Source organism: Pomacea canaliculata, linkage group LG6 (assembly GCF_003073045.1).
Source record: "Pomacea canaliculata isolate SZHN2017 linkage group LG6, ASM307304v1, whole genome shotgun sequence".
Lineage (NCBI taxonomy): Eukaryota > Metazoa > Mollusca > Gastropoda > Architaenioglossa > Ampullariidae > Pomacea > Pomacea canaliculata.
The window spans coordinates 9,918,398-9,942,282 of NC_037595.1; the positions used below are offsets into that span (position 1 = coordinate 9,918,398).

A 23,885-nucleotide genomic window follows, 5' to 3' on the forward strand; every position below is an offset into this window, starting at 1 on the left:
TATACAGCAGGCTTAACATCCAAGCAGGACTGACATAAGGAATGGCCATCATCTGGCAAGGATCCACCACCATGGAGGAGGTTTGCAGCAACCCATAACAAAGTGTATGCACAGACAGGCCCCACAGAACAGTGAAACTGGATGGCTGATGAACAGGAGAGACCTAATCAATACTAAGCAGGCACTCTGCTCCAGGAATCCTTAGAACTGTTCAGTCTCTCCAATCAGGGAATCAGTCAAGTTGGGCGAAGGGGAAGAGAGGGGGGAAGGGTGAAGGCTGCAGGCACCTGAAACTGAAGTCAACATTCTCTGTTCAGTTCACATGCTGCAAGATGTATATGTGAATGGCAGGAGAAGTAATTGCACCAGAGTGAGAGCGCATCTCCAGGATCTATCTATTCCTCTTTGTGCATCAGGTTGCACATAAGGCCTCAACCAGAGTCCGCCACCGATGTCGATCGGCTGAAACACGCTCTAGGTGACCCCATGTCCAGCCCTTTCCTTTCATCTCCCTTTCCACTGTTCTTCTCCAAGTTTCCTTTGGGCGGCCTCGTTTTCTTCGGCCGTCTGGAGTCCATCGTAGGGCGACTCTGGAAAGGTCTGCTGTCTGCTGGCGGAGCACATGTCCAATCCATCGCCAACGCCTTCGTTGAACCTGCGTGGTGATGGACTCGGTTTCACTTCTTCGGTGGAGTTCTTCGTTGGTGATGGTGTTTGGCCAAAAGATGTTAAGTATGCGCCTGAGGCATCTGTTTTGGAAGACGTCAAGCTTGTTACTGATGGTTTTGGTCATCTTCCAAGATTCTGATCCGTAAAGGAGGGTGCTGATCACATTTGACTTGAAGATTCTCAGCTTGATCTTCTGGCTGATGTTTTTTGCCTTCCATGTGCTCCTGAGTGAGGCAAAGGCCTGACTGGCTTTTGCCAGTCGGGCTCGAATCTCCACCTCCGCATCCCCAGTGTTTGACATTTTGGACCCAAGATAGGTGAAACTGTCAACTTCCTCAATCTCTTCTCCATTTAGTTTGATGCTGTCTTGGACTCTGGCGTTCACTCTCATACTGTTAGTCTTTTTTGTGCTGACCTTCAAGCCAAGGTTTCCAGCTGTTTCTGAGAAGGCCTTTGTTTTTTCCTGCATGTCTTGGTGGCGGTGTGACAGCAGGGCAATGTCATCAGCAAAGTCCAAGTCTTCCAGTGCTGTTGTTGCTGTCATAGTCATGGTCCATCTGAGCCCTCTCCTCTCGCTGTCGGTGGAAGTCTTCATGATCCAGTCCATGGCCAGGATGAAGAGGAACGGCGACAGAATGCAGCCCTGCTTCACCCGTACTGACGTTGAAGGGGTCTGTGAGCTCTGTGTCACAGACAACCTGGGATTTGAAATCGCTGTACAGCATTGCAATGACCTGAACAAGTTTTGCAGGGACTCCGTAATGCCTCAGGATCTTCCATAAGGACTCGCGGTGGATGCTGTCAAAAGCCTTCTCCAGGTCGATGAAATTGATGTACAGCGGTGTGTTCCATTCGTTGCTCTGCTCCAGAATCTGTCGCAGAATGAAGATGTGTTCGGAGCAGGATCGCCAGGGCGAAATCCTGCTTGCTGTGGTCGGAGGTCTTTCTCAAGAGTTGCCGTCAGTCTTGACAAAACAATCTTGCTGAAGACCTTGCTGGTGAGGGAAAGAAGTGTTATGCCCCTCCAATTATTGCAGTCTCCAAGATCTCCTTTCTTGGGTAACTTGAAGATGAGCCCTGTCTTCCACGCAACAGGGACCTGCCCTGATTCCCAAATTTGCCTGAAGATTTCAGTCAGCTTGGGAGCTGTCACATTCACGTCTGCTTTCAACATCTCTGCTGTTATTCCATCTGCCCCTGGTGCTTTGCCGCTCTTCATTGTCTTGATTGCTGCTGTCACTTCTTCCAGGCTTGGTGGGTCTGTGCAGATGTCAAGGTCTATAGCTGCTGGCTGGATGTCTGCCAAGCTGAGGGGATCTGGTCTGTTCCGAACTGACTCAAAATGCTCCCTCCAGCGCTGTAGTTTTCCTGCCTCTCCTCGACGACATTACCGTTCACGTCTTTCACTGGCACATCACTGTTCTTAAACCGTTGTTTAGCTGTTTGTTTATCTTGTACAGTGTCTTCAGGTCATTTTTACTTGCTGCATTTTCTGCTTCATCTGCCAGTTCTCTATGTGATATCTTTTGTCGGTTCTTGTCATCCTCTTTACCTCTTTGTTCAGTTTTGCATATTTTTGTCTGTGTTGTTCCTTCAGGCGTTCAGATCTGGTGCTGTTGATTCTTTGTTTGGCTGACTTTCTCTCTTCTATCTTCTTCCATGTCTCTTCTCTGATCCACTGTTCTTTCTTTTTTCGTTGGAAACCCAGTATTTTCTCTCCTGATTCCTGTAAGACTCGATTGAAGTCGTCTAAGGTCATCTCTTGTTGGTCTCCTAGTGCCTGGAACCTGTTCTTTACTTCCATAGCAAAGGCCCTTTCGGTGGCTGGATTTTTTAGTTTGCCGGAGTCCACTCTCTGCTGACGTGCCTGTTTTCCTCGTGATCGACGCAGCTTCAGAGAAACTGTGGCTATCACAAGAGTGTGGGTCACTGGCAATGTCTGCTCCCTCTGTAGGCTCTAACATCTTGAAGTGAGCTCCTCCATTTTCGGTTGATGATGACATGGTCTATCTGGTTCTTTGTGATCCCATCTGGTGATGTCCATGTTGCCTTGTGGATGTCTTTGTGTGGGAAGAGTGTGCCTCCAATCAGTAGGTTGTTTTCTTCACAAAAGTCTGCCAGTCTCTCTCCGTTGTCATTGATGCTTCCGATTCCATGTTTGCCCATGACATGCTCCCTGCAGGTGTTGTCACTTCCCACCTTGGCATTGAGATCGCCGATGATGAGCAAATGTCGTGGGCTGGAACGCTTTCTGAGGCTGCCTGGAGCTGATCGTAAAAAGCATCCTTGTCTTCTGCCTCAGAGTCATTTGTTGGTGCATAGCAGGCTAGCACTGTCAGCTTGGTGTACTTGGAATGGAATCTTGCTCTCAAAAGCCTGGGTCCATAAGGCTTCCATTCCAGCAGTGCCTTTTCCGTTTTCTTGTTGAGGGTAGAGCTACTCCTTCAGAGTGCTGAGCGTCTGATTCTTCCTGAGAACAAGATGGTATGTCCTGACGCTAGGCTCCTCTTTCCCGTGCCGGTCCATCTGACCTCACTGACTCCCAGGATGTCAAGTTGTAGCTGTCAAAACTCCTTGACTAATTGGAGCATCCTGCCAGTCTGGTACAAGGTCTGGACGTTCCAGCACCCCACCCTAAACTTCTGCCTCGGCTTCAGTAAATCCGCTGTCGGGGCGCCAGCTCCTTTCGGGTTTGGCTGTCGTCCGTCATTAGTCCAGTCTCCTGGTGTGCCTCATTACTTCGCCATCTGTGACGAGTTCTCTGGTTTTAGTTTCTGTAACAGGATTTTTTTTACATGGTGGGGTTGTTAGCCCTACCACAACCTATTTTACCTCTAGGTGAGGTGTCCACCTTAGTCGCCTCTTACGACATGCCTGGCTGGATGGCAGGGACCCTATTCTTGCAATGCTTGCTAGGCAAGCATACCCCGGGGTCCCACAGGGGGCATCTCCAGGAACCCCCTAGTTATTGCTCCCCTACCGTTCTCCACAAAACAGACATTTAGTCTGAGTAATGTTTGTTTTTTATAAACCTGTATACTCACAAGCCAGTCACAAGGGTGATTTTGAAGACATGATGAGTACTGGCATTGCTGTTGTTGGCAACATTAATGGCCTTGTCTAAGCTTGCTGCAAAACGTCTTAAGTAGCTGTCCAGAGGTTGTGAGCCATCATATAGTACATACAGGTAAGGAAAGACTCCATGCAAATGCATGCATGTTTTCTGACCTATGAAGAAATGCAAAAAAAAACAAAAAACAACATATTAAATGAAAATTAAAATGGACATGAAACAGAAATACTGTGAAAAATCTGAAATAAAGAGCACAGAGTATGCGCACTTCATTCTGACATATTTTGTCCATACTTGCCTAGGTATGTGTGCATGTATGTGTGTCAGTGTCACTTTATTCTTAATCCCATTAGGTCTGCACACTCATGCACACTGCACTCTGAGTGTCTCTGCAAGGTGATTGGATGGAGGAAGAGGAGACATGGAAATTACGTAACAAAACAAAAGCATTTCCAACTGCATTAAAATACAGAAGAATGAACAAACGAATTAATAATATGCAACAGAAGTTAACTTTAAAGCAGTGTGTCCAACTCAAAGGGAAATGTAATATGTCTCTTGAATAAGTATGACAGGGAGGGTATGACAATTCAAATAGTGAACATAAATTCACTTTACCATGGCACCTCTGTTACACAGTTATGTGCTGCAATATGTTATACATACTGTGTTATGGAAAATGAATAGTGCAAAAGTATACAAGTCAAGTTTAGTCTTATTTTTTTTTTGAAAGTGGAAAGAGGAATAAAATGCAATAGCACACCACTATCATAACAATTCTCAAGACAGGTTATGTGAATATGCTGCACCTGAATTGAAACTGAAGAGTTAGACAAATTTTTTAAGAGCTGCTGACTGACCTGCTGGTGTTGCACCAAAGATGCAAAGGATGGGAACCTTCTTCACATCTGCTGAACGGAAAGGTGAATAGGTCACATCCAGGTCTGGTATTGGCTTTGCCTGATAATGCACTGTGCTCACAATCCGCAAGGAAAACATGGCAACCAAAGCACCAGTACGGACCTAATGTCTTCCACCACCTGGACCCACAATTTGCTGTCCTTGCTGGGTATCCCAGTGGTCACTGGACATACATCCTGCAAAATAAACAGCCAAGTGACACACTTAAAGCAATCAGTTTTGCCTTTATCTTCAAGAGACAATCCAGCATCACCCTACCATGCTTCCTCAACCACACCCTCCCTGCACAGTCATAAATTTCTTTAATACCAGTAATACACACAGGCAGGCATTTTAATTGATATGCTTGATGGGAGGTACACAGGCCAGATAAGATTTTGCATGCAGACTAGTATATATGGTTTTTCTATCAAGCTCAGGTTGCATTCAAGTGGTTTATTCATGTAAGAATCTATTAGTCTCGCATTACTTGAATGACACACTTGCATGTACCCATCCTTATGACAGCTGGCCCTGATCCTGACTGCCACACTCTATCTTTGCATTTAATCAGGTGCAGCTGGCCTTCTTTTGTGTGTGAGTGAGAGAGAGAGAGCTAGTTCTTGGCTAGCAGCTGTCTAATGTTTTTGCTTCAAACAGTCAGGCACCAGGTGCTCAGAATGTTGAGGCTTATGTATGCAAGTGCAAGGGAAATGGAGACTAAAAAAAAGCGTAAAATTTTACTTTAACTGTGCAACTAAAACCATATGAATTTGAGATGAACCGAAAAGACCACTAGAGGCATGCGTGATATGACAAGTGGTGCAGCAACCCCACAACAGCAAGTTGGTGTAGCCAACACCTCTTACTAGTCTATTCTCTAAGCGGTGGTGTCTCTGTGACCGGACCTGGACTGCCAGAGAAGCTGCCGCAAACTTGAACAAACACCCAACACAAACTGGTTTCCATTTCAAAGAAACCTGTTTCACTTGACAAGAGAGATACTGCAGCACTTCTCTGACACCAGTGAACCAGACAAAAATAATACGGTCTTCCCATTAGGTGTAACGTCTACAATAATAACGCGCACGATTTCTACGCTGAATTGCTTCTGGATTTTTTTTTTCCTTTGCACATTCGTGTCATATATCTATATCAATATGTCAATATCTCACGATACATCCAGAACACGAAGTTTGATTTTTTTTTTAACATGCCGACAACGGGATCGCACTCTATAGGTAAGCTTGACACGCAGGACAGGTTTTGAATTGCACTCTGTCAACTGGCAATGAACGCAACAAGCAAAACGACTAGCTTCACCCGTTTGTTTCCGACAAAGCTCTCCTGCCGTGTTGTGGCACTGTTGAAACCGGAGCCTAAAGAATAGAGCTGAAGGGGGGGGGCTGAAAGGGAGGAGTGTGAGAAGGACGGTAAGGACTCGGAGGAGAGGCCCAGCGACACAGGTGTGTGTGTGTACTACTTTCTCGCACCTGACAGATGACCATTCGGTGGCTGTGGACGCACCTTCACATTCAGGCTCCTGTAACCTTGACAGGTCATGCCTCACTCGCTCACCCGTGTCACCATTACAATTTACTGCTTGGTATCTCCTTGACAATCTTCCGATCGCGCTGACATCGACTCGCGTAGCAACCGAGATGCTTCTTGGGCGAGCTGACACAATTGGAATTGGTTCACCTCCCCCCCCCCTCGCTATTTCCACCCTAACGTACGACAAAGGCCATCAACTGAGGGAGGGGATGGGACATGCGACAGTACTCAGTGGGTTGTTAAAATGTCTGCGACACCTCTGATCTAAAACTACTGAGCCAGACTTGCTTTTTGAGTTCCAACATGGCGTCTAGTTGGCTTCATGCAGAGCCAGATAGGATCAATCAATTAGTTTCGGATCAACGGCTGACACACGTCAACCCCCGAACGAACGTTCCAGCCTGCGTGCCTGACGTTTTTATTTACCGTCGACTGAACGAATCGCTCCTCCTCCCCTCCCTTCCCAGCTACGCCACAAACACGCGGCAAAATCGCTGAACGAGAAGCTACCAGCATTCTAAATAACACGCGCTCGCATGTGCGACGACTTCGCTGGGTAAGCTAAGTGGGGATGTACTACATGCAGTCAGAAATTTTAGTCGCATATGACACAGTGTCTCACACCCAAATCTATCAATCCTAGCCAAGAGATCGTAGATGGTCTAGATCTTAACATATCCATCATTCGCTTCACTCGCTGACCGTTATACTGAACCTAGCTCACAAACTATCCGCAGTGACCTACTCCGCTGTTTCTGACACTGGTCCTCAATACCTGTCAGAGCTCAATGACAACCGCATGACTGCTCCGTTCTTCTTCTGACACCTGCCTTCTTCAAGTTCCGTTAAATAAGATAAAAGACATATGGTCAGAGATCTATTTGCTCGTAGGCCCCATCGACTTGGAGCAAATCACTCATCAGAATACGTCACTTATTCTTTGGTTTCCTTCTCTGTGTGAGTGCACACCCAACAGAGAGGATACGAGAATGAAAGATTATATTGGATTAGGTCACCTTGACCAAAAACCATATCGCCCTGGTTATATTGACCTCCCGCTGAGTCAAAATGTCCCCAAAATTGACTATTTTGTTCCACTTAAAACCACACTGTCCCAACACTAAAAGTCATAATTGACCCATGGCCAGTCTAAATGAATGCGGTGGCACCTATTTCATGTTAACTGAATGCATAAGAAAGGTAAAACTCATCCCCTAACATTTTCAGGTCTTTGGGGGGTGAGGTATTCGAGACCTCATGCAGTTTTTGGACAACAGCTTTAAAAAAAAAATTAAGAGAAAATCATGTTCATGTACTATTGCGAGATTTTAACCAAACCCCTGCATATACACTTAAAATACAAACCTTGAAACTAAAGAGTGACAAGGCAGGCTTAAAAAAAAATTTATGAGAAAATCACGTTTACGCACAATTGTGAGATGTGTTCTCCTAATGGCCACTGAATGAGGCGCCCCTATATTCTAAATAAGTCTTGAAAACCCGACATAACAACATTTGCAGAATACCTCTGATCTGTTGGCCTTTGGCAGATTAGAAAATAAAAATAAACCTATATTATATTAATATCAGAGTTCAGTTGATGGCATCTATTTCCACTAGCAAATCAACTAAACAAAACATGAAACTAACCGTTTATGGAGGACTTACAAGCTGTTCCCCACCACCACCACCACCACCACACACACACACATACACACTTCCCCACTTTCATTGAATACTGTCTCCACCCAGAATTTCAGCCACAGTTCAATATCATTCAAGTCAAAAGCAGAACTTCTCCCTCTCCTCTTCACTTCCTCCCCTCACACTCCCAGATGCTGACACACTTCAAGTTGCTGAATAAAGCCCTTTGATAATCAGAAAAACATGGAGTTTTCATATAAATTGAAAGGTACATTACATATAATGGCATGAGTTTGGTCCTCTGAAGGCAATAGCTATCTGGCTAATATGTTTACCTGGAAGGAAAATAAGGTAATGGTTATGTTTCACACCCCCCACCCTTTCTCGCAAAGAGACAACTTCTCACAACGTAATACAGTGCAATGGTATGTGTGTGTTGTTTGTGTGCATGCACATCTGTTTTAATGCTAATTAGAATCAATCTGTTTTCATGTATTAAGCAGAAACCTGTTTGCTTGAAAAACAGGTAATGCTAAAAAATCTTGGATGCTTGACACTTCAGCAGAAAAAGCAAAAATATGACCATGACAACTGAGATACATTGAAAACAAAATAAAATATAAATTTTTGGTACTTTATAACCATAACTTTTTATTTTAAAAACTAGATTTACATACAAGAGAGTAAAATCACTGATTTCAGGAAAAGATGAAAAATTTACTTTTTATAGAGTCCTATTTAATTATCCTTTTATGCAAGCAAAACTTCACAAGTCAATACAACATTCTTCTCCATATCATTACTTCTACATTCTTGCAACATTTTAGCCATATATTTTATCAGGACAAGGAAATAGACACCCCTAGGTGCATGGTGCACAGTTGACAAGCTAGGCATAGGCTAAAGAAATCTGAAGAAAGGGGAAAAATCTGGTGGTGCCTCCCAGCTGTAAGAATCAATACCATCCTCTTTTCTTCACCCACATCAACCACTCCCAACTGCCACCACCACCAACAGCACAACCACCACTGCCTTCACCAGGGACAATGCCAGCTGCTTTGTTAGGGACTGCCACTGCCAGTTCTTCCAATGGATCAACACAGAAAATCCTGACTGTATATGCAAAAAATGTTCACCATAGCCTCTGATAAGCTTAAGGGGCTTCATATACTTTTATTAACTTTTAGGTTTTGTGAATTTATTTTAAGTAAACAAGTTTTAGTAAACCACCAAAAGAATACTTTAAATATTCAATTTTATTTTATGTATAGACCCACAACCTTTTCATTTTAACACTTACTGGTTTATTGCAAGATTTTTAAGTTTTTAAAAGTTGAAATGCTTTTAGTAAATATTTTAACTCTCATCAGTTTTTCAGTTGATCCTGTTAATTAAAGGCATTTTAACTTTTAAAAACTTACATACTGCATCATTCATACCTGTTACAGTGTACTACTGAATAAATGTGGCTTTTCAACTATAAATATTTGAATGAACTGCAAAGTGTTATGGTGATGTTCCATTCCCTTCCACCCATTAGAGGCAGAACATTATCGTCATGTTTTCAATCTTTAGGCTAACAAAAGGGTATATATATATATTGTCTATTATTGAGAATTTTTTAATTAAAACTTTCCAATTAAAACTGATGATGATAATAGAGTTGATAGTGGAGAAAAAAATTACTGGGTTCATCTCTCTTTTATATCTGACTTGTGCTATCAATTATCAATATTACCTTGCATGACCAATAGAGCAGCAGTTAAAAAAAATCTGTTATGAAAATCATATTTTCTAGTCAAAATAGTAAGTTCAGATAATTTTGTGCAGAATGTTATTATTCATCATTATGACATGTGATTTATTTTTGACATGCACACACACAAAGTATATTAAAATTATTTGATTTCTGCCTTAGTAAACATGTAAAAGAAAAATAACTCCCAAATGAAATATGATAGAAGTTCTTGAAAATAAAATATAAAAAAAAAACTCGGTTAAGGGCATACAGTGAGCATGTTATAACTTTTAATAGTATTCAGGACAAAACTAAATTATTGCCTTGGTGATGACATATAAAATATCTATATTGTCCCCTGGACTACAGTCCTGTTGATATTTCCTTCCTCTTGGTAATTAATCAATTACTTAGTCCCACAGTTCTGAAGCAAACATTACTTTTTTGATTTGTGAATTTATCCTAGTTAGTACTACTTTCAAGAAATTATGGCATGCTTTGGAAAGAAAAAGTAATTCAACAAATAATATTTCATGTATCATGACCTTTAAATAATTCAAAAACCTAAATGAATACTCCCTTGACAAATTGCTTTATCATTGTGAGGAGATTATTAGCTGTTGGGTGTAGATAAAAAGGCGTGAGGGATGGGTATTTATGTCAAACTTAAGTAGCTTGTTCTAGCATAATGACACGATTGGAATTGGATTTATTATTATTATACACATCTTATTAGAGAAATAAACGTATACACGTAATTATTTCGAGAAAATATTACGAAGGAAAGAAAATCTCTGCCACAAATTACACACTTTAATGTCCCGAACACTGTACATGTAATCAGTCAATACACAATGCCGTCTAGATGCATGCCCAACAAGGATGAAACTCGCTCCATTGTTGGCGTTATAAATCGGAGTTATCTCCACCTTACAAAGATTGCCGTTTCTCAGTCGAGTTTCCGAACCGAGCGAAAACAGAGGCATAACACCCAAAGGCAAGCACAGAATGCTAACAGCGTGCACTGACAGGTCACTGTACAAGGCCACACAAGCTGGAAATCTGGCATGACAACCTCTTATACAGACCGACTATAGTCTGTTCAAGATGAGCACAGCCTCTCAAGGCGCGCTTCAAGATAACCAACAACATAATCGTTTCCCCTTGCTCTCATGAGATTAAAGAGTGCATGAAAGAAAAGCTGCCTACCTGTTATATGATCGATCAGTTTCCATACTTGCACTTCCGACTGTGTATTTTGGCATAAAAATCGGTGGAATTCATTTTATTTTACATGCAGGTCACACAGCGCCCCCTACAAAACAAAGAAACTTACAAGATGGGATAACTGCTTCTGACGCTGAAGTTTGTCTCCCTTAGACCATTTCAGAAAAGAAGGGGGAAAAATCTGGGGAGTTGGGGGGTGAAGAAATAATGAAATCCTTTTATGAATAAGATTATGGTAACAAACGATCTGTTTGTTTTCTGGAGAAGTTTTTTTCCATATATGTCAGATGCAATCGTCATTCATGACAACGCCGCAGAGTGAATCCACAGGGACCATATTTTTTCGGTTTGACACAACTGTTGCACCTTGCAAGATTTTATAAACCCTCATATGTGTGTGTGCATGTGTGTGTGTGTGCTAGAATTTAAAGCATGATGCAAAAAATTTAATGTCATTTCATAGGAAGACCGTTTTATCATGTGGCTATACAAAAGAAAAAAATTGCTAAATTCCAGTTTATTTCTGTTCACCTATTGTGCATCAGCCGTGTTATTTCATAGTTAAAGAAATATTAAAGCATTTCTATATTCACTAAAACAATAGCAGAAAAACCCGCACAAGTTATTAAAAATCAGTCATAAAAAGAGCGCTAATGAAGTCAACAGGCGAATACTGAAAAAGCTGACAAAGATGTCAGATGATCATTTTCTCCGCTCCACTTCATCATCCCACTCAACAATCAGTTTGGATTTTTATCATATCAAAAAAATCAAGTTGCAATGATGCGATGTGATGATTAAAGCTGTCGAAAAAGAGAATATACACATGCAGTGATCGAGTCATATAGCAGCTAGAGAAGGGGAAGCAATTCAAAACAGTGATCGACAAAGGTTTTCTTCGATACCGTGTTATCTGCTCTTGCTCGTAGAGTAAATGGGAAGATTTGAACGAGTAATTTCTGTTTCCAAAATTCCAACTGATCGCTGGCCGAGTCAGACATTACCTGTCTACGATAGGCTTGTATAGATTTTTTTCAATGCTTCTACCTAGATGTAGAAGCCTTTACCACTTTGAAAAAGGAGCTCTTCCTTCCTCCGAGTTCCGACCGACTGTTGCAATGCCGCTTAATTGTGTATCAGTCTCCTTCCACACCATTTTGTGGTCAGCTAGGTCTGGTTTTCTAAAGACATATATTGTGCCGTTACCATAGCAACACAACATAAGGATTTCTAAGTGTGCAGTAAAATATGTGACCATAGGTCTATATTTCTTGTCCTGGACAGTATATGGTGTATATTAATGTAGATCTAATTGGTTTACTGATAGCTTTAACAAAGCCCCTGATGGCAAGGTATAATGTTTATATAGTTAGTAAATTGATATTTTGTTATAAAAGACTGAAAAAAACACGGTGTAAGTTCGGAACGAACACCACACACACATACAACGTCACATAAGCGTACACACACATAGATACGCGAACGCGCACATGCACACATTACTACAGGTATACACACTTGGAGACGCACGCACGCACCACCGCCACACCGCAAACATGGCCTCGTACACGTGTTACACAAACACTCACAGTATGCACTCACGGATACACACACACACACCAGTACATAGACTTACTACTAGCTTTAACTTGTAGGAAACAAGGGCACAATAACACACTAGTATGAAACGGGTTTACTTTAGTTATTCCTTATTGCTGCTCCTCGAGGAGCATAGGACCGAACCGGGTAATGCTCACAAAATCCACGAAAACACACAGACAACCAAGTACACACATACACTCCACATCATACCGTCTTTCACCACACAAGCACTCATTTAAACTGATACACATATCGGTTAGTTGAACAACTCTCTTGTACGAAGCGCGCGCGCGCACACACACACACACACGCACCGCAGGCGCATATCACACCATATACTACAACACTCAAACCACATAGGCACAAATATGTCTGTAATGCTAGCTCGATCAGGTGCACGCACGTGAGCACGCGTTCACACACACATATACATGCAAACACACACCCAAACATATGCACAAACACAAACGTCTGTGTGTGTAAGCCAGTCAACAAAGAGAGATCATTGGTGTTAGCCTTGTAGACCAATCAGGAAAAAGGTTTGTCGAGCATGGGCGGAGCAATAAAGCACCAACTGCTACAATGGAGGTGATTGTGATCGACAAGTGTGAATATTGTAGGCCCCATGCTGTGGTTATCTCTCTTCTCACCTTTGTGTATCAGCACCGTTGTTTCCATTCCCCTGAAGACGGCCTGTGACCTGAGATGATCACAGCCCATTCTCCGAAGCAAACTCTCAACTTCAGAAATTTCGGAGTCTGGGTCACAACAGGACACAATATAAATACAAACTTTCCAAACTACGTGGATTTGGTGAAGACGTTGTGATAAGTAAGTCATTAATTCTTTTTTAAAAAGTTCTTAAACTAAAAAATTTTCGCTGTTGAGCACAGTTTTCTTTTAGCATCTCAAAAAAGAAAGAAAGAAAGTGTTCATGAGGAAAAGTATTAGGAAAAGGCACCGTTTCATGTAAAAATAAGTAATTTATTATAAGAAATGTTGCTGAATTAAATTTTAACCTTGGTAAAAAGTTATTTAATATATTTGACCATAAATAAAAATAATTACTGTATGAAACATTTGGTGGAGGGAAATTTGTTTGCATAACAGAGAGTAAATAATGATTTAAGGAGAATCTTCAATACGCTGGAACTCCTGGTACATGTGCGGGCACTGTCTGCTGACATCATTGCGCCATGCTGAGCGTGCGAGCGCAGAATTTTTCTGTGGCGAGACTACTGGAACTGAAAGACGTGGAGCAGGATGCGAACCCCAGGATCCAGACGTGCGAGCGAAGACCCGCGGACCAGACAGGTGTGTTGCAAAACGATTGTCTCTGCGTGCGGCGTGTGCTGATGTCACCTCATGGCTACGTCGTCGGTAACATCGCCGGCTGCAAACACCGTTTTGTAGACGACAAAGTTTGGACAGACCCGCGAGTTTACGGCGGAAGTGAACATATCAGCACGTGCGCAGACTCTTGGCAAGACCGCGCGAATGAAAGTGATGCAGTGTGGAAAGAATGGGAAGTGACGGACGAACGCACGAAGGAAGAAGTGGACCAGTCCAAGAAATGTGCTGCCGTCTCGCCTGTCTCAGCTCCTCGTTTCCACGGAGATGAACCCAGCGTTTCTCTCCTGGCCCGGAAGTACTCGTGCGGCGGACAGTGGAGTTTCAGTCATAGCAGCAGTGGTGTTCCTTTGTTTCCGCACCCTTTCGTCGTCACTTCCGCAGGTAGGATTTCTTGTTGCGGACGCACTGTGCTTTTAATTTAATTTTTGTTCCTTTGTAAACATATAACCAAGGCATTACACATTTTCTGGCGTAAAAGGTTAATGTTTCTATGGTGTTGTCGTGGCGATATCACCTGTCGATTGCTATTACATCCATTCATTTATTGAGATATAAAGTGACAACTTTTCACATAAATGATCTAGCTAAAAATATTTAAGAACGTACATGGTGGTAAGTCTTTTTTGAACAATGTTATTTAAAAATCCGTTTCAAAACAGATATTTTACATTTTAAAATTAAAATTTAGAAAATCGTTACGACCTTCTGAGCAACAGATGTCGCAACTAAACTTAGATTTAGCTTTAATAAATTTAATCAACTAGCCATTTCTAGAAATTCACCTTTTTCTCAACATGAGAACACAATAAACTCTTTTTTATTATTATTATTATTATTATTATTATTATTATTATTATTATTATTATTATTATTATTATTATTATTATTATTATTATTATTCTTTGTAAAGCGCTTTGAGCTAACCTTTGATGGTAGTGTAAAGCGCTATATAAATTCATTTATTATTATGATTACTATTATCTTCCGCCTATGACATTGGCTACTAACATTTTTTTATAATAAAAACATTGATATCGTTGAAGCTTTACCACCGGTATGTTTATTACTTGTATCATACTTTTTTTTTGTGGTAACTTCCCCAAAATTTCTATACAAATCACATCGGAATAGCCGTTAACTTGTGATAAACAATAGCTTACACATACTCGATCAGGAGGGTTTACCTGTGATAAACGAGAGTTAACAGCGTGTAAAAAACCTGGCTTAGTAAGTTGCCACACGTCAAAAACCATATCAGCTAAAGTGGCAAATATACAACCCTCACCGCAGTCCTACACTCACCTACTCCAAAATTATGTAGCATTCTGGCAATTTTCTCCATCTTTCCCACAGGAAACGCCCACGGAGTGCAGGCAGAGCTGTGTCAAGCTGAACTCTGTCAGGCAGACCTCTGGGAAGCGTTCCACGCTCTGGGAACAGAGATGATCGTAACCAGAGCAGGCAGGTCTGCCTCATTTTCCACTTCTCTTCCACCTATATATGTAAATAAAAGCTTTCTTATTAATACGAACCAGTCGCTAAAGGCCAACACGAGCGCAACATTTTTTTTATGATCGGGTTAAGTTCATTTTAAAATAATAATTCCCAAATATAAACACATAATTAACTTTCAAGATATAAGTCTTCAAACACAGACATTCTCATCTGCCATTAGGAAAGCAGAAGAAAATTACTCTCATACAAAAGACACAGAAGGAATTTTTTAAAAATCTAAAAGGAGTGAGAAAGGGACAAAAAAACGAGAGAGAGAGAGAGGTGGAGGTTAAGGAAGGAAGGAAGGAAGGAAGGAAGGAAGGAAGGGGGAGAAGCAATGAAGAAAAAGAGTTAACTTTTCGGTCTGTATGTGGCAGGCGAATGTTTCCACCTATTCGTCTGCGCTTCGGAGGACTGGAACCCAACGCTCATTACACGTTGTGGCTGGAGTTTGCACAATGCGGAACCAACAAATACCGCTACGTGTACCACAGGTGAGCATGATGACGTGTACTACAGGTGAGCATGGTGATGATCTGTACCGCTCGTGAACAGTATGTCATAAGCATGCATGACATTATCACGAACCACTGCGATGGTGGTGATTCCTTTCCAGAAACGACCGTTACAGTGTGGTTATCATTTCCTTCTCAAGTATTTTTTTTTTATTTAGAAAGTAAGAGATAAAAAAATTGATCAGTAATTGGAAGAGGGGACGAAAGATTTGCTACGCTGAATGAAATGAGAAAATTAGGGACAAATGTTCGGGTAAAAGAAACTTCCATTCAAAGTAAAAAAAGGATGCAATTTTACTTTTCAACGACCCAGGGTTGAGCTTAGTACAAAACGCTATTTTTCAAAATGTTTGTGTGGATAACACACTCTTTTCAAGGGATGCACGCACACAAGCATTATTATGTTTGTTATATTACCAGAAAGAGGTATAAAAAATACAGACTTCAGAAATATACATGGTCATAATGACACTGTCAGTGTGTAATAGAGAAGACGTCTGAGTATCATCAGCAGATTCTTGAAAGATTGATAGAACAGAGGTTTTATTTAGAGAACAAACAGAATGAGCGACAACCAAAGCATCTAGGAATCTGAGAAAGTGTTGCAGAGCGAGAGACTGACCAACTCACAGGTAAAATTACCAAAAACAAGAAAATACGTCAATAAATGTTTTGAGAACTAAATACCTACCCTTATATTTATACCTTGAGCATGATATAGTCTCACAGTTCCATTTTCTCTCCCTATGTAGTCGTGAAGATATGCGGGCGTAACTCTGTGTGTGTGTGTGTGTGTTCGCGCGCGTGCGATTATCGTTTTGAGTTCTTCAGACACAATACGTATGGTGTGGTTTGCAGTTCCAAGTGGGCCGTGGCTGGAAAAGCAGAACCGGACCACTCCGAGCCCAGGGTATACACACACCCGGACAGTCCGTTCTCTGGCCGCACACTGCTGTCACATGGCGTGTCATTTGAACGTGTCAAACTGACCAACAACGTCCATCCTTCACTCGGTCAGGTACAGACGTACGTTTGCGTAATATCCGTTTGAATATCTGGGTGTGCACATAGGTTAGTGTGCACGAGTGCGTGCGTCTTTTGTATGTCTAAGTATATGCATCAATGTGTTTTCATATCTGAGAATATATATATATGTATATATAAAGACATTTTATTGTATGCTTTTCCATGCTTTCTTTTATACGAAGGTACATACATAATTTGTAATTTAATTGCTTTATATTTATTATTGTGGTATTAAATAACGGTTGGACTGTATTAAATATATATTTATATTACTCCTTTCTTAAACACAGGTGAGCCTAATTTCGATGCAGAAATTTCAGCCCCGAATTCACGTAGAGAAAATGCACAAAAGTCCAGGTAACGATGCGACACCTGTCCATTTTACCTTCACATTTCCGCAGACGTCCTTCATTGCCGTTACAGCCTATCAAAACCAACAGGTAAGAGGGAAAATTGAGGAAGATGGCACTCTGTTCCCAAAATTCTCTTATTTAACATATTTATACCTCTTATAAATCAGTTTAAAAGAAGCAGCGACTGTTAGCTTATCCTATAAACCAATCAGATTAGTCACACAGACGGCGTGTTACTTAAAAAAAAAATCCAAAGCAGTGATTGACCGATAAACTTAAAGTGTTGATGGGAGACTTGTTACTGCCGTTGAAGATAAATGATTCTCGATATCAAGAACAAAGGCCATCATATCACACAAGGTCTTTGACACAGTCGGGGAGGAGGGGGCTGTTGATCATAGTTGTTGTCTGATCTGAGCGCCATCACGTCCAGACAGACCTACATTATGGACGAAATCCTATTCCTTGCTGAAGAGGCAAAATTCTGGAAGTTTTGTTCCCTCGAAGTCATCAGACAGTTTGCATGTTTTGCCAAACTTTTAATAACTTTATTGTGTGTATGCGCGCACGAGAGAGATGCATGGACAACGCAAAAAAAAAAAAAAAAAAAAAAAAGGTTTCCACAGTAACACAATAAATAGTAAATTTAGTCAAGATACGAACGCTTATTGTAGTATTTTTCGCAGTTCAGCCTACCCCTTCCTTTAATCGACTTACTACGACAACCACCAAAAATAGTTCAACATGTAAATAAAATCACATGTTATTATTGTCTCTTCTACCAGTAAAAATACATGCAAAATCATATTGCTACTACCACCAAAACCATTATTAAATTACCAATCCAAGTCGTGTGATTTTTATTAGTTACCATTTATAGAAAGAACTTGGAAGGGTTACTATTCAATGTCAGGCACGAAGACAGGGACCCCAAATAAAGATGTGAACCAACAGTTCAAAAAATCTTTTTCTGTAAAAGTGTAAAGCACAACTACTGAGGTGTGCAACGTGTAGACAAACCGTGAAGGCATTGATTGATCATGAGATTAAAATGGAAAAGATTTGTCATGTAAACCTCGGACAATTATAAAAAGCAGTTAGTAAACAGCACAGGTAGAGTGCCCAAAGATATAGTACAGGTAGAGTACCCCAGACTTGTAAAAGGTCGTGGCAGAACAACTGGTTACTGTGGTCAGGAGTATCGTCTGCTCGAGATAAATGTAGTTCTCTGGTGTTAAGTGGGTATCAAGATCTTCCACTTGACAACTCCTCTATCGCACCCCCCGCTTGTGCTGGGGGTATCTGTTCAGTTTCTCACACATGTGGTTCGCTGTTCACAGTCGCTGTCTCTGTATACTGTATAGTGTGTCGCTCGTCGTCGACGAAGCAAGAAATTATCTGCTGATCAATGCTGTTCTCACCCGATGTCAGCAGAGTCATCTCCCTTTATCGACTCTTTACACGCCAGTATAGCGGCGGGCTACTTGTGAGGTTGAAAAAGGTGGTCTATATAAAGACATGCCTGTATCACTAATCTAAAGGCCTATTCTCACGCTGCAGTGTTCAGCACTTAGCGGAGTACAATACAAAATACAGATACAAAACATCTTTATCAATCCCTTCCGGGAATATAATATCAGACATTACATGACGGTTACATCTTAAAAATAGGAACGGGTGCCAGCTGTATAAGAACCTTCACACAAAGACATGTGATAGCCATGACTTGGCTGTATATATGGATTGTCGATGGAATAAAATGTAGATATTCGGTTCTAGCTCGGGGAACTCTAAACCTACCCCTTCAGTCTATGTGTCCCTTGTCAAAAGTAGATAAGAGTCATCAGCAAAAAATTTTAGACGAATTGTCATACAGAAGCTTGTGATATAGTGTCTTTATATTTTAGGCTTCAAGCCAGATTCCCGCCATTATTCTCTTATTATCGATGGTAATGTTTGCATTTTATGCGAGAGTGTCTGTGTATCGTCTTTGTGCTCTTGACGGTGTATTTGGGGACATGTTTTATAGAATCGTTATAATTACTTTACTTCTTGTTTCATTTTTCTAACAAAAGTAATATTCTTTGCGAAGTGAAAGAGAGTGAGTTTAAGAGGAAAGGCAAAAGAAAGATAAAAAAATATTTCGAAGTGATTAGTACCCCGTTAGATAAAGTTCCGTGCAGCGAAACCTGCAGATCGTAAGGGCTGTTCCAAAGGAAAAAAAAAGTCATAATTATACTGTGTACATAGCGCATTTGGAGAATAGATAAAATTAAATACTTTCGTCTAATTTCTGGTCCATGTCTTGCCTTAAATAGTTCTTAGCAAACCCCAAACCACATATTGTTCCCATGGAACAAACCCTACATTGTGCATAGTCCGTTCCAAAGTCAGGAAACCCTTGACTGTCTATTGATGTTAGCAATAATATTTTTCTTCAGCGACGCTGAGGTGTAAATGTAACCATCAAGCAAGATACCCGGCCTCTCATCAAAGTCGCTTGAGTTCTCTTGACCCGATAACCCTAGTCTTTCATAGGTGATAACAAGAGCATCGACCACCCCTCCGAGGCGACATCTTGTCTCCGTCAAGTGGTCTGACAAAGAGCCTGGTGGTTAGAATCCCAAAAAGTATCAAACCCGCTCATCATTTATCAACAATGTTCCCGCCTTCTTTCTTTCTCCCACCCACCCCAACTGGCTAAACTGCTTGTGTGAGTTTTTACACTATGTGCAAGGGTAACTAGGGGAAAACATCATTCACGAATGTTTCGATAAAAGCGTTAAACACTCGATCTAAGGCACTCTTTTCTTGCCCGCAGAGCAACAAGAAAAATAGTCTCTTCCGGCATCTCGTGACGAAACATTACACTCGATGTTCTGGACGTGGGACTGTCTTGTATCTCTCGCATGGCCTTGGGCTGAGCTTTAGGCGTGAGAACTAAATAGCTGCTGATAAAACGAGCGAAGAAAAGATTGTCAAGAGATGAGTGTGTGCTCTAGCGATGATAACGAACCAGACGGTGGTGACGTATGTTTGCGACGATAGATTAGGACTAGACTGGAAGGGGAGAATCTCACACTGCAGCTTTCTCGACTAAACATTTTGTGTGAAAAGTCCACGATTCAAGTCTTTTGTTTCCCGCTTTTCACTGACTGAAAATAAAATAAAATTTAATTGCGAATCTAGTCGTGAACAGCATACATCCATTTTGAGATATATATAATAATATGGACTTTTAGTTAAAATATTTCCACTTTAATCCAAAATGAAATTCGTTTGGTGAATGGGATACAATTAGAGATGATCCAATCTGAGCTAATAATTTTTTTAATCGATTTTGTTCTGATAAAATATTATACACTTTATTACGACTGTGTTACTGATGAAAATAATTATTCCAGCCAATGCCCATGTAATTCAATTTTATTCTTTTGTGTGTTTGAGCAGATCACACAGCTGAAGATTGCCAGGAATCCATTCGCCAAAGGGTTCAGAGAGTCTGGAAAGAGCAGGTGCGTTGACTTTGACAGCTAAAGCTTGTATGTGGTGAGAAAAAGAAAGTCTGAGAGAAGAAGACTTGCTACGTATCTTATAAATCATGCTGAACAACGCAAAAAAAGCTTGTTTTCCATTTCCGTTCAAAGATGCTATGAACTAAAGAAATATAAAATACAGCTCACAACGGAAAATACTGTTAAGGATGAGATTTTGTACTGCCTGTGACTGTTGTATGCTGTTGAGAAATCTCTTTTAAAAAATTACATAGCACTCGTTGTTTGAGTCAATGTTAACGTGAAAATATTGGTGTAAAAATCTGCAACAGGCACGGAGTCATGGCAGTATTCTCCTCTGCTTTCCAAGAACGCAGAACTCATCAAGTCAATGCTGCTGCTGCTGCTGAAGTTCAAATTGTCTGCCCTAGTGTTGTCTCCGGACATTGTCTGCAAGGTAAATCATTAAACCGTCTGAAGCTTTATGTCATCTGGACAGCTGTCACAAAAAGTTTGTGAATATTATCAGTGTTTCTCTCCTGTAAACTTAAAGAGTATTTATTAGATATTATCAATGAGTATTGTTGACAAATATCAAATCCTCTCAAATACCGCTTGCAGTTCCCTGCCCCTTGTGGAAACGCCCAAGATATGACGCCATAGCGGAGAACAGTGCTGACGTAGACAACGTGACGCATCTCTTGATGACGTCAGATGTGACGCACATCCCCCAGAATCCATCAGTGTTCTATCCAGGTGTATGGAGCTCGAAGATCGCAAGTGCTCAGTAAAGATTCACCCAGAGATGTGGTCACATCCCACTGACCCCTGCTACTCTCCTTACGAACCACGCGTGTCCCTGAAGAGGATGCCATGCAGTGTGATGCTACAAGAGAAACAGGCAGCAGCCGTGTCAAACACGATAAACCCGTCTCCCTGACCCCGCCTAACACTTTCCAAGACTTGAAATAGCGAAGAGAAAAAAAAAGACTGTTGTGACAGCAATAAAGAATGGTGGACTATTGGTGTAAATTGTAAGAAAATATGTGTAAGTGATTATTTGTGTCGAATGACTGTAACAACGAATAAAACTGTGAACGTGCACTTACGAGAAAGCGAGAGGGAGGGAGCAGTGAAGTAAGAAGAAAGACTAACCCCCTACAGAGTCAGGTGTTCATAGATTTTTGTTTGCTTTGTTCACCTTATCAGACGCTGCGTGTTTACTTCCCACCTGTAACTGGAAGAAATTCTCCGTTTAGACCATCAATTTCTTCACAGCTGTTATCTGTGGTCACTCAGTTATCCAGAGTCTTTAACGGCAATTTGTCATTGATAGAAGAAACTGGGGTTCCCTCCCTTCCTACAGGGAAGCAAACTGAATGTTATCTATCCTCATATTTGTTGTCAGTGCATTTTACAGAGGAAGAGGTATCATCAGCGCTGAAGAGTAGACGAAATACAAATTTAAAAAAAAATTAAAGAAAAAAAGCCTCCTGGCAAAGTAAGATGACAATAACAACCACACCAAGACAAATATCTTATAAATCAGAGTGTGGCGATATTTGTGTGTGTGTGTGGCAAGGTGGGTTGAAACCTCATCAGACTAACACCGTTTGCTGGATCATCATCAAACTTGACAAGAGTATTTTTTTAATTACACCTCATTAAGTCACAGATCAAATGACAGACAATGACATCACAGCTGACAGTGGCAACAATCTTCTCGAACGAAATAATGGACGCAGCTAATATTCCATAACAAGAACAATAGGAAAAGAGATACAGTAAATGCGTGCAAGGAAATGAAATCACAATGAGATCAATAAAATACAAAACAATACAATGCGACTTTATTTATCCTAGGCGGCAACTATGCACGTTCATCGCTAATTAATGACACATGGATAGACCAGCATTTCACACTCATACCCACCACATAGATTAATACCATGAATCACTAATAATTACACACATCAGCAGTCAGAATACCCATTTAACATTAACATTTTTATTTGCAATTCTTTGGAACTGAAGATCGTCTGTCAGATGCATCCTTTCCTTTTTAGGCAACTTCGTTATACAGAAAAAGTGTAGGAACTGTGCCCCACAAAAACTGATATACAAGGATCTACTGCAATGTTCGCTGGTTCGTGTCCACGTAAAAAATTACGAAGTGTTTACTTTGAGCACAAGGTTGTTGAGTCTTTACCCCTCCAAAGCTTTGTAGTTTAGTAGTTGAATCTTTTCATCCTTATGTTTACTCTTTCCTCAAGTTTCTGTCATTTGAAAACTTATGAAAACTATTTTGAACTCCCCCTCCATCCTATTTTTCGGCAGTCGAGTGCAGCACGCTTCTTTATTTCTATTTGTAAACAGTCACAAGCAGCATTAAAAGGTCACGTGACGAAAAACGCAACTTTGTTGAAGCAGACGAAAGAGTTCCGTGTAATTTCTCTTATGAAACACTTATAAACCTTTAATGTTCTGCGTATGAACAAACACGAAAATAGATGACTTTAAAATGAGCATTATACTCTTTATGAGATTCTAAGCCGTTTATTTGTGGTTTTTGTGTGGATCGTATAATATCAAAGAAGATCCTATTCGCAATTTGGTTATTTCTGTGTGATTTAGATCATATACAAGCTGGCCCGTCCTTTCTCGCTTTCTCGGGACAAATTTACGAACTGTGAGATGTGACTAAATTTTTAGAATAATATTCTTTAAACATAAAATTCCTACACGTCTCATGACAGCAAAAGACCTTACATATCCAGCTACGGTTTCGAATATTCTTTGGAAGAGTTTTGGTGATTTTTCAGAGAGGTTAAATGAGTAAAGTGTCCTAAATTTACCTATTCTTCTGGATGCCTACTGCAGATGAAGGCAATAGACTACTGTTAGTCTTACGATTACGGTCACCGATATCTGGCTTAATTCCTCTATTTTCATTATGCTGTGGTAGCTAGATTTCATGAAGGAGTGGTATTGTGTTGACCGAGTGAAATAAATTTGATATATACATATAATATATACATCTCGTGACAACAAAGTCACACCAGGAAAAGAGCTGATCAATCAAAAGTGGGCGCAGTAAGTGAGTAACACACGTCGTCTCCAGTAAACAATAAGCAAACTGCACAAGCTGAAGGATATTGTTACTTAATTTTAATACCGGACGAAGATCGTCTTTTGACTGGCTTTATCTTTATTGCTTATCACTTGGACTCGAATTACATTTTG

At 40.8% G+C, this 23,885-nt stretch overlaps 3 protein-coding genes across 3 annotated transcripts in view; 1 reads left to right on the forward strand and 2 right to left on the reverse strand.

Moving 5' to 3' along the window:
- Positions 1 to 10,910, reverse strand: part of LOC112565839 — a 54,833-nt gene extending 43,923 nt beyond the window's left edge. The window contains 3 exon segments of the mRNA XM_025241669.1: positions 3,714 to 3,897; positions 4,603 to 4,839; positions 10,788 to 10,910. Of these exon segments, the coding sequence (XP_025097454.1) occupies positions 3,714 to 3,897; positions 4,603 to 4,741 (323 nt within the window). The 5' untranslated portion in view covers positions 4,742 to 4,839; positions 10,788 to 10,910.
- The window catches only part of LOC112565838, a 341,939-nt gene that overhangs the window by 222,338 nt on the left and 95,716 nt on the right, over positions 1 to 23,885 (reverse strand). The gene's annotated exons all lie outside the window — the stretch shown is intronic.
- Positions 12,912 to 21,665, forward strand: LOC112565821 (T-box transcription factor TBX20-like). The gene is made up of 9 exons (XM_025241627.1): positions 12,912 to 13,238; positions 13,538 to 14,141; positions 15,114 to 15,225; positions 15,632 to 15,748; positions 16,628 to 16,787; positions 17,086 to 17,235; positions 20,599 to 20,663; positions 20,975 to 21,099; positions 21,264 to 21,665. Exons 2-9 carry the CDS (start codon positions 13,604 to 13,606, stop codon positions 21,431 to 21,433), a joined length of 1,437 nt encoding a protein of 478 aa, XP_025097412.1. The 5' UTR covers positions 12,912 to 13,238; positions 13,538 to 13,603; the 3' UTR covers positions 21,434 to 21,665.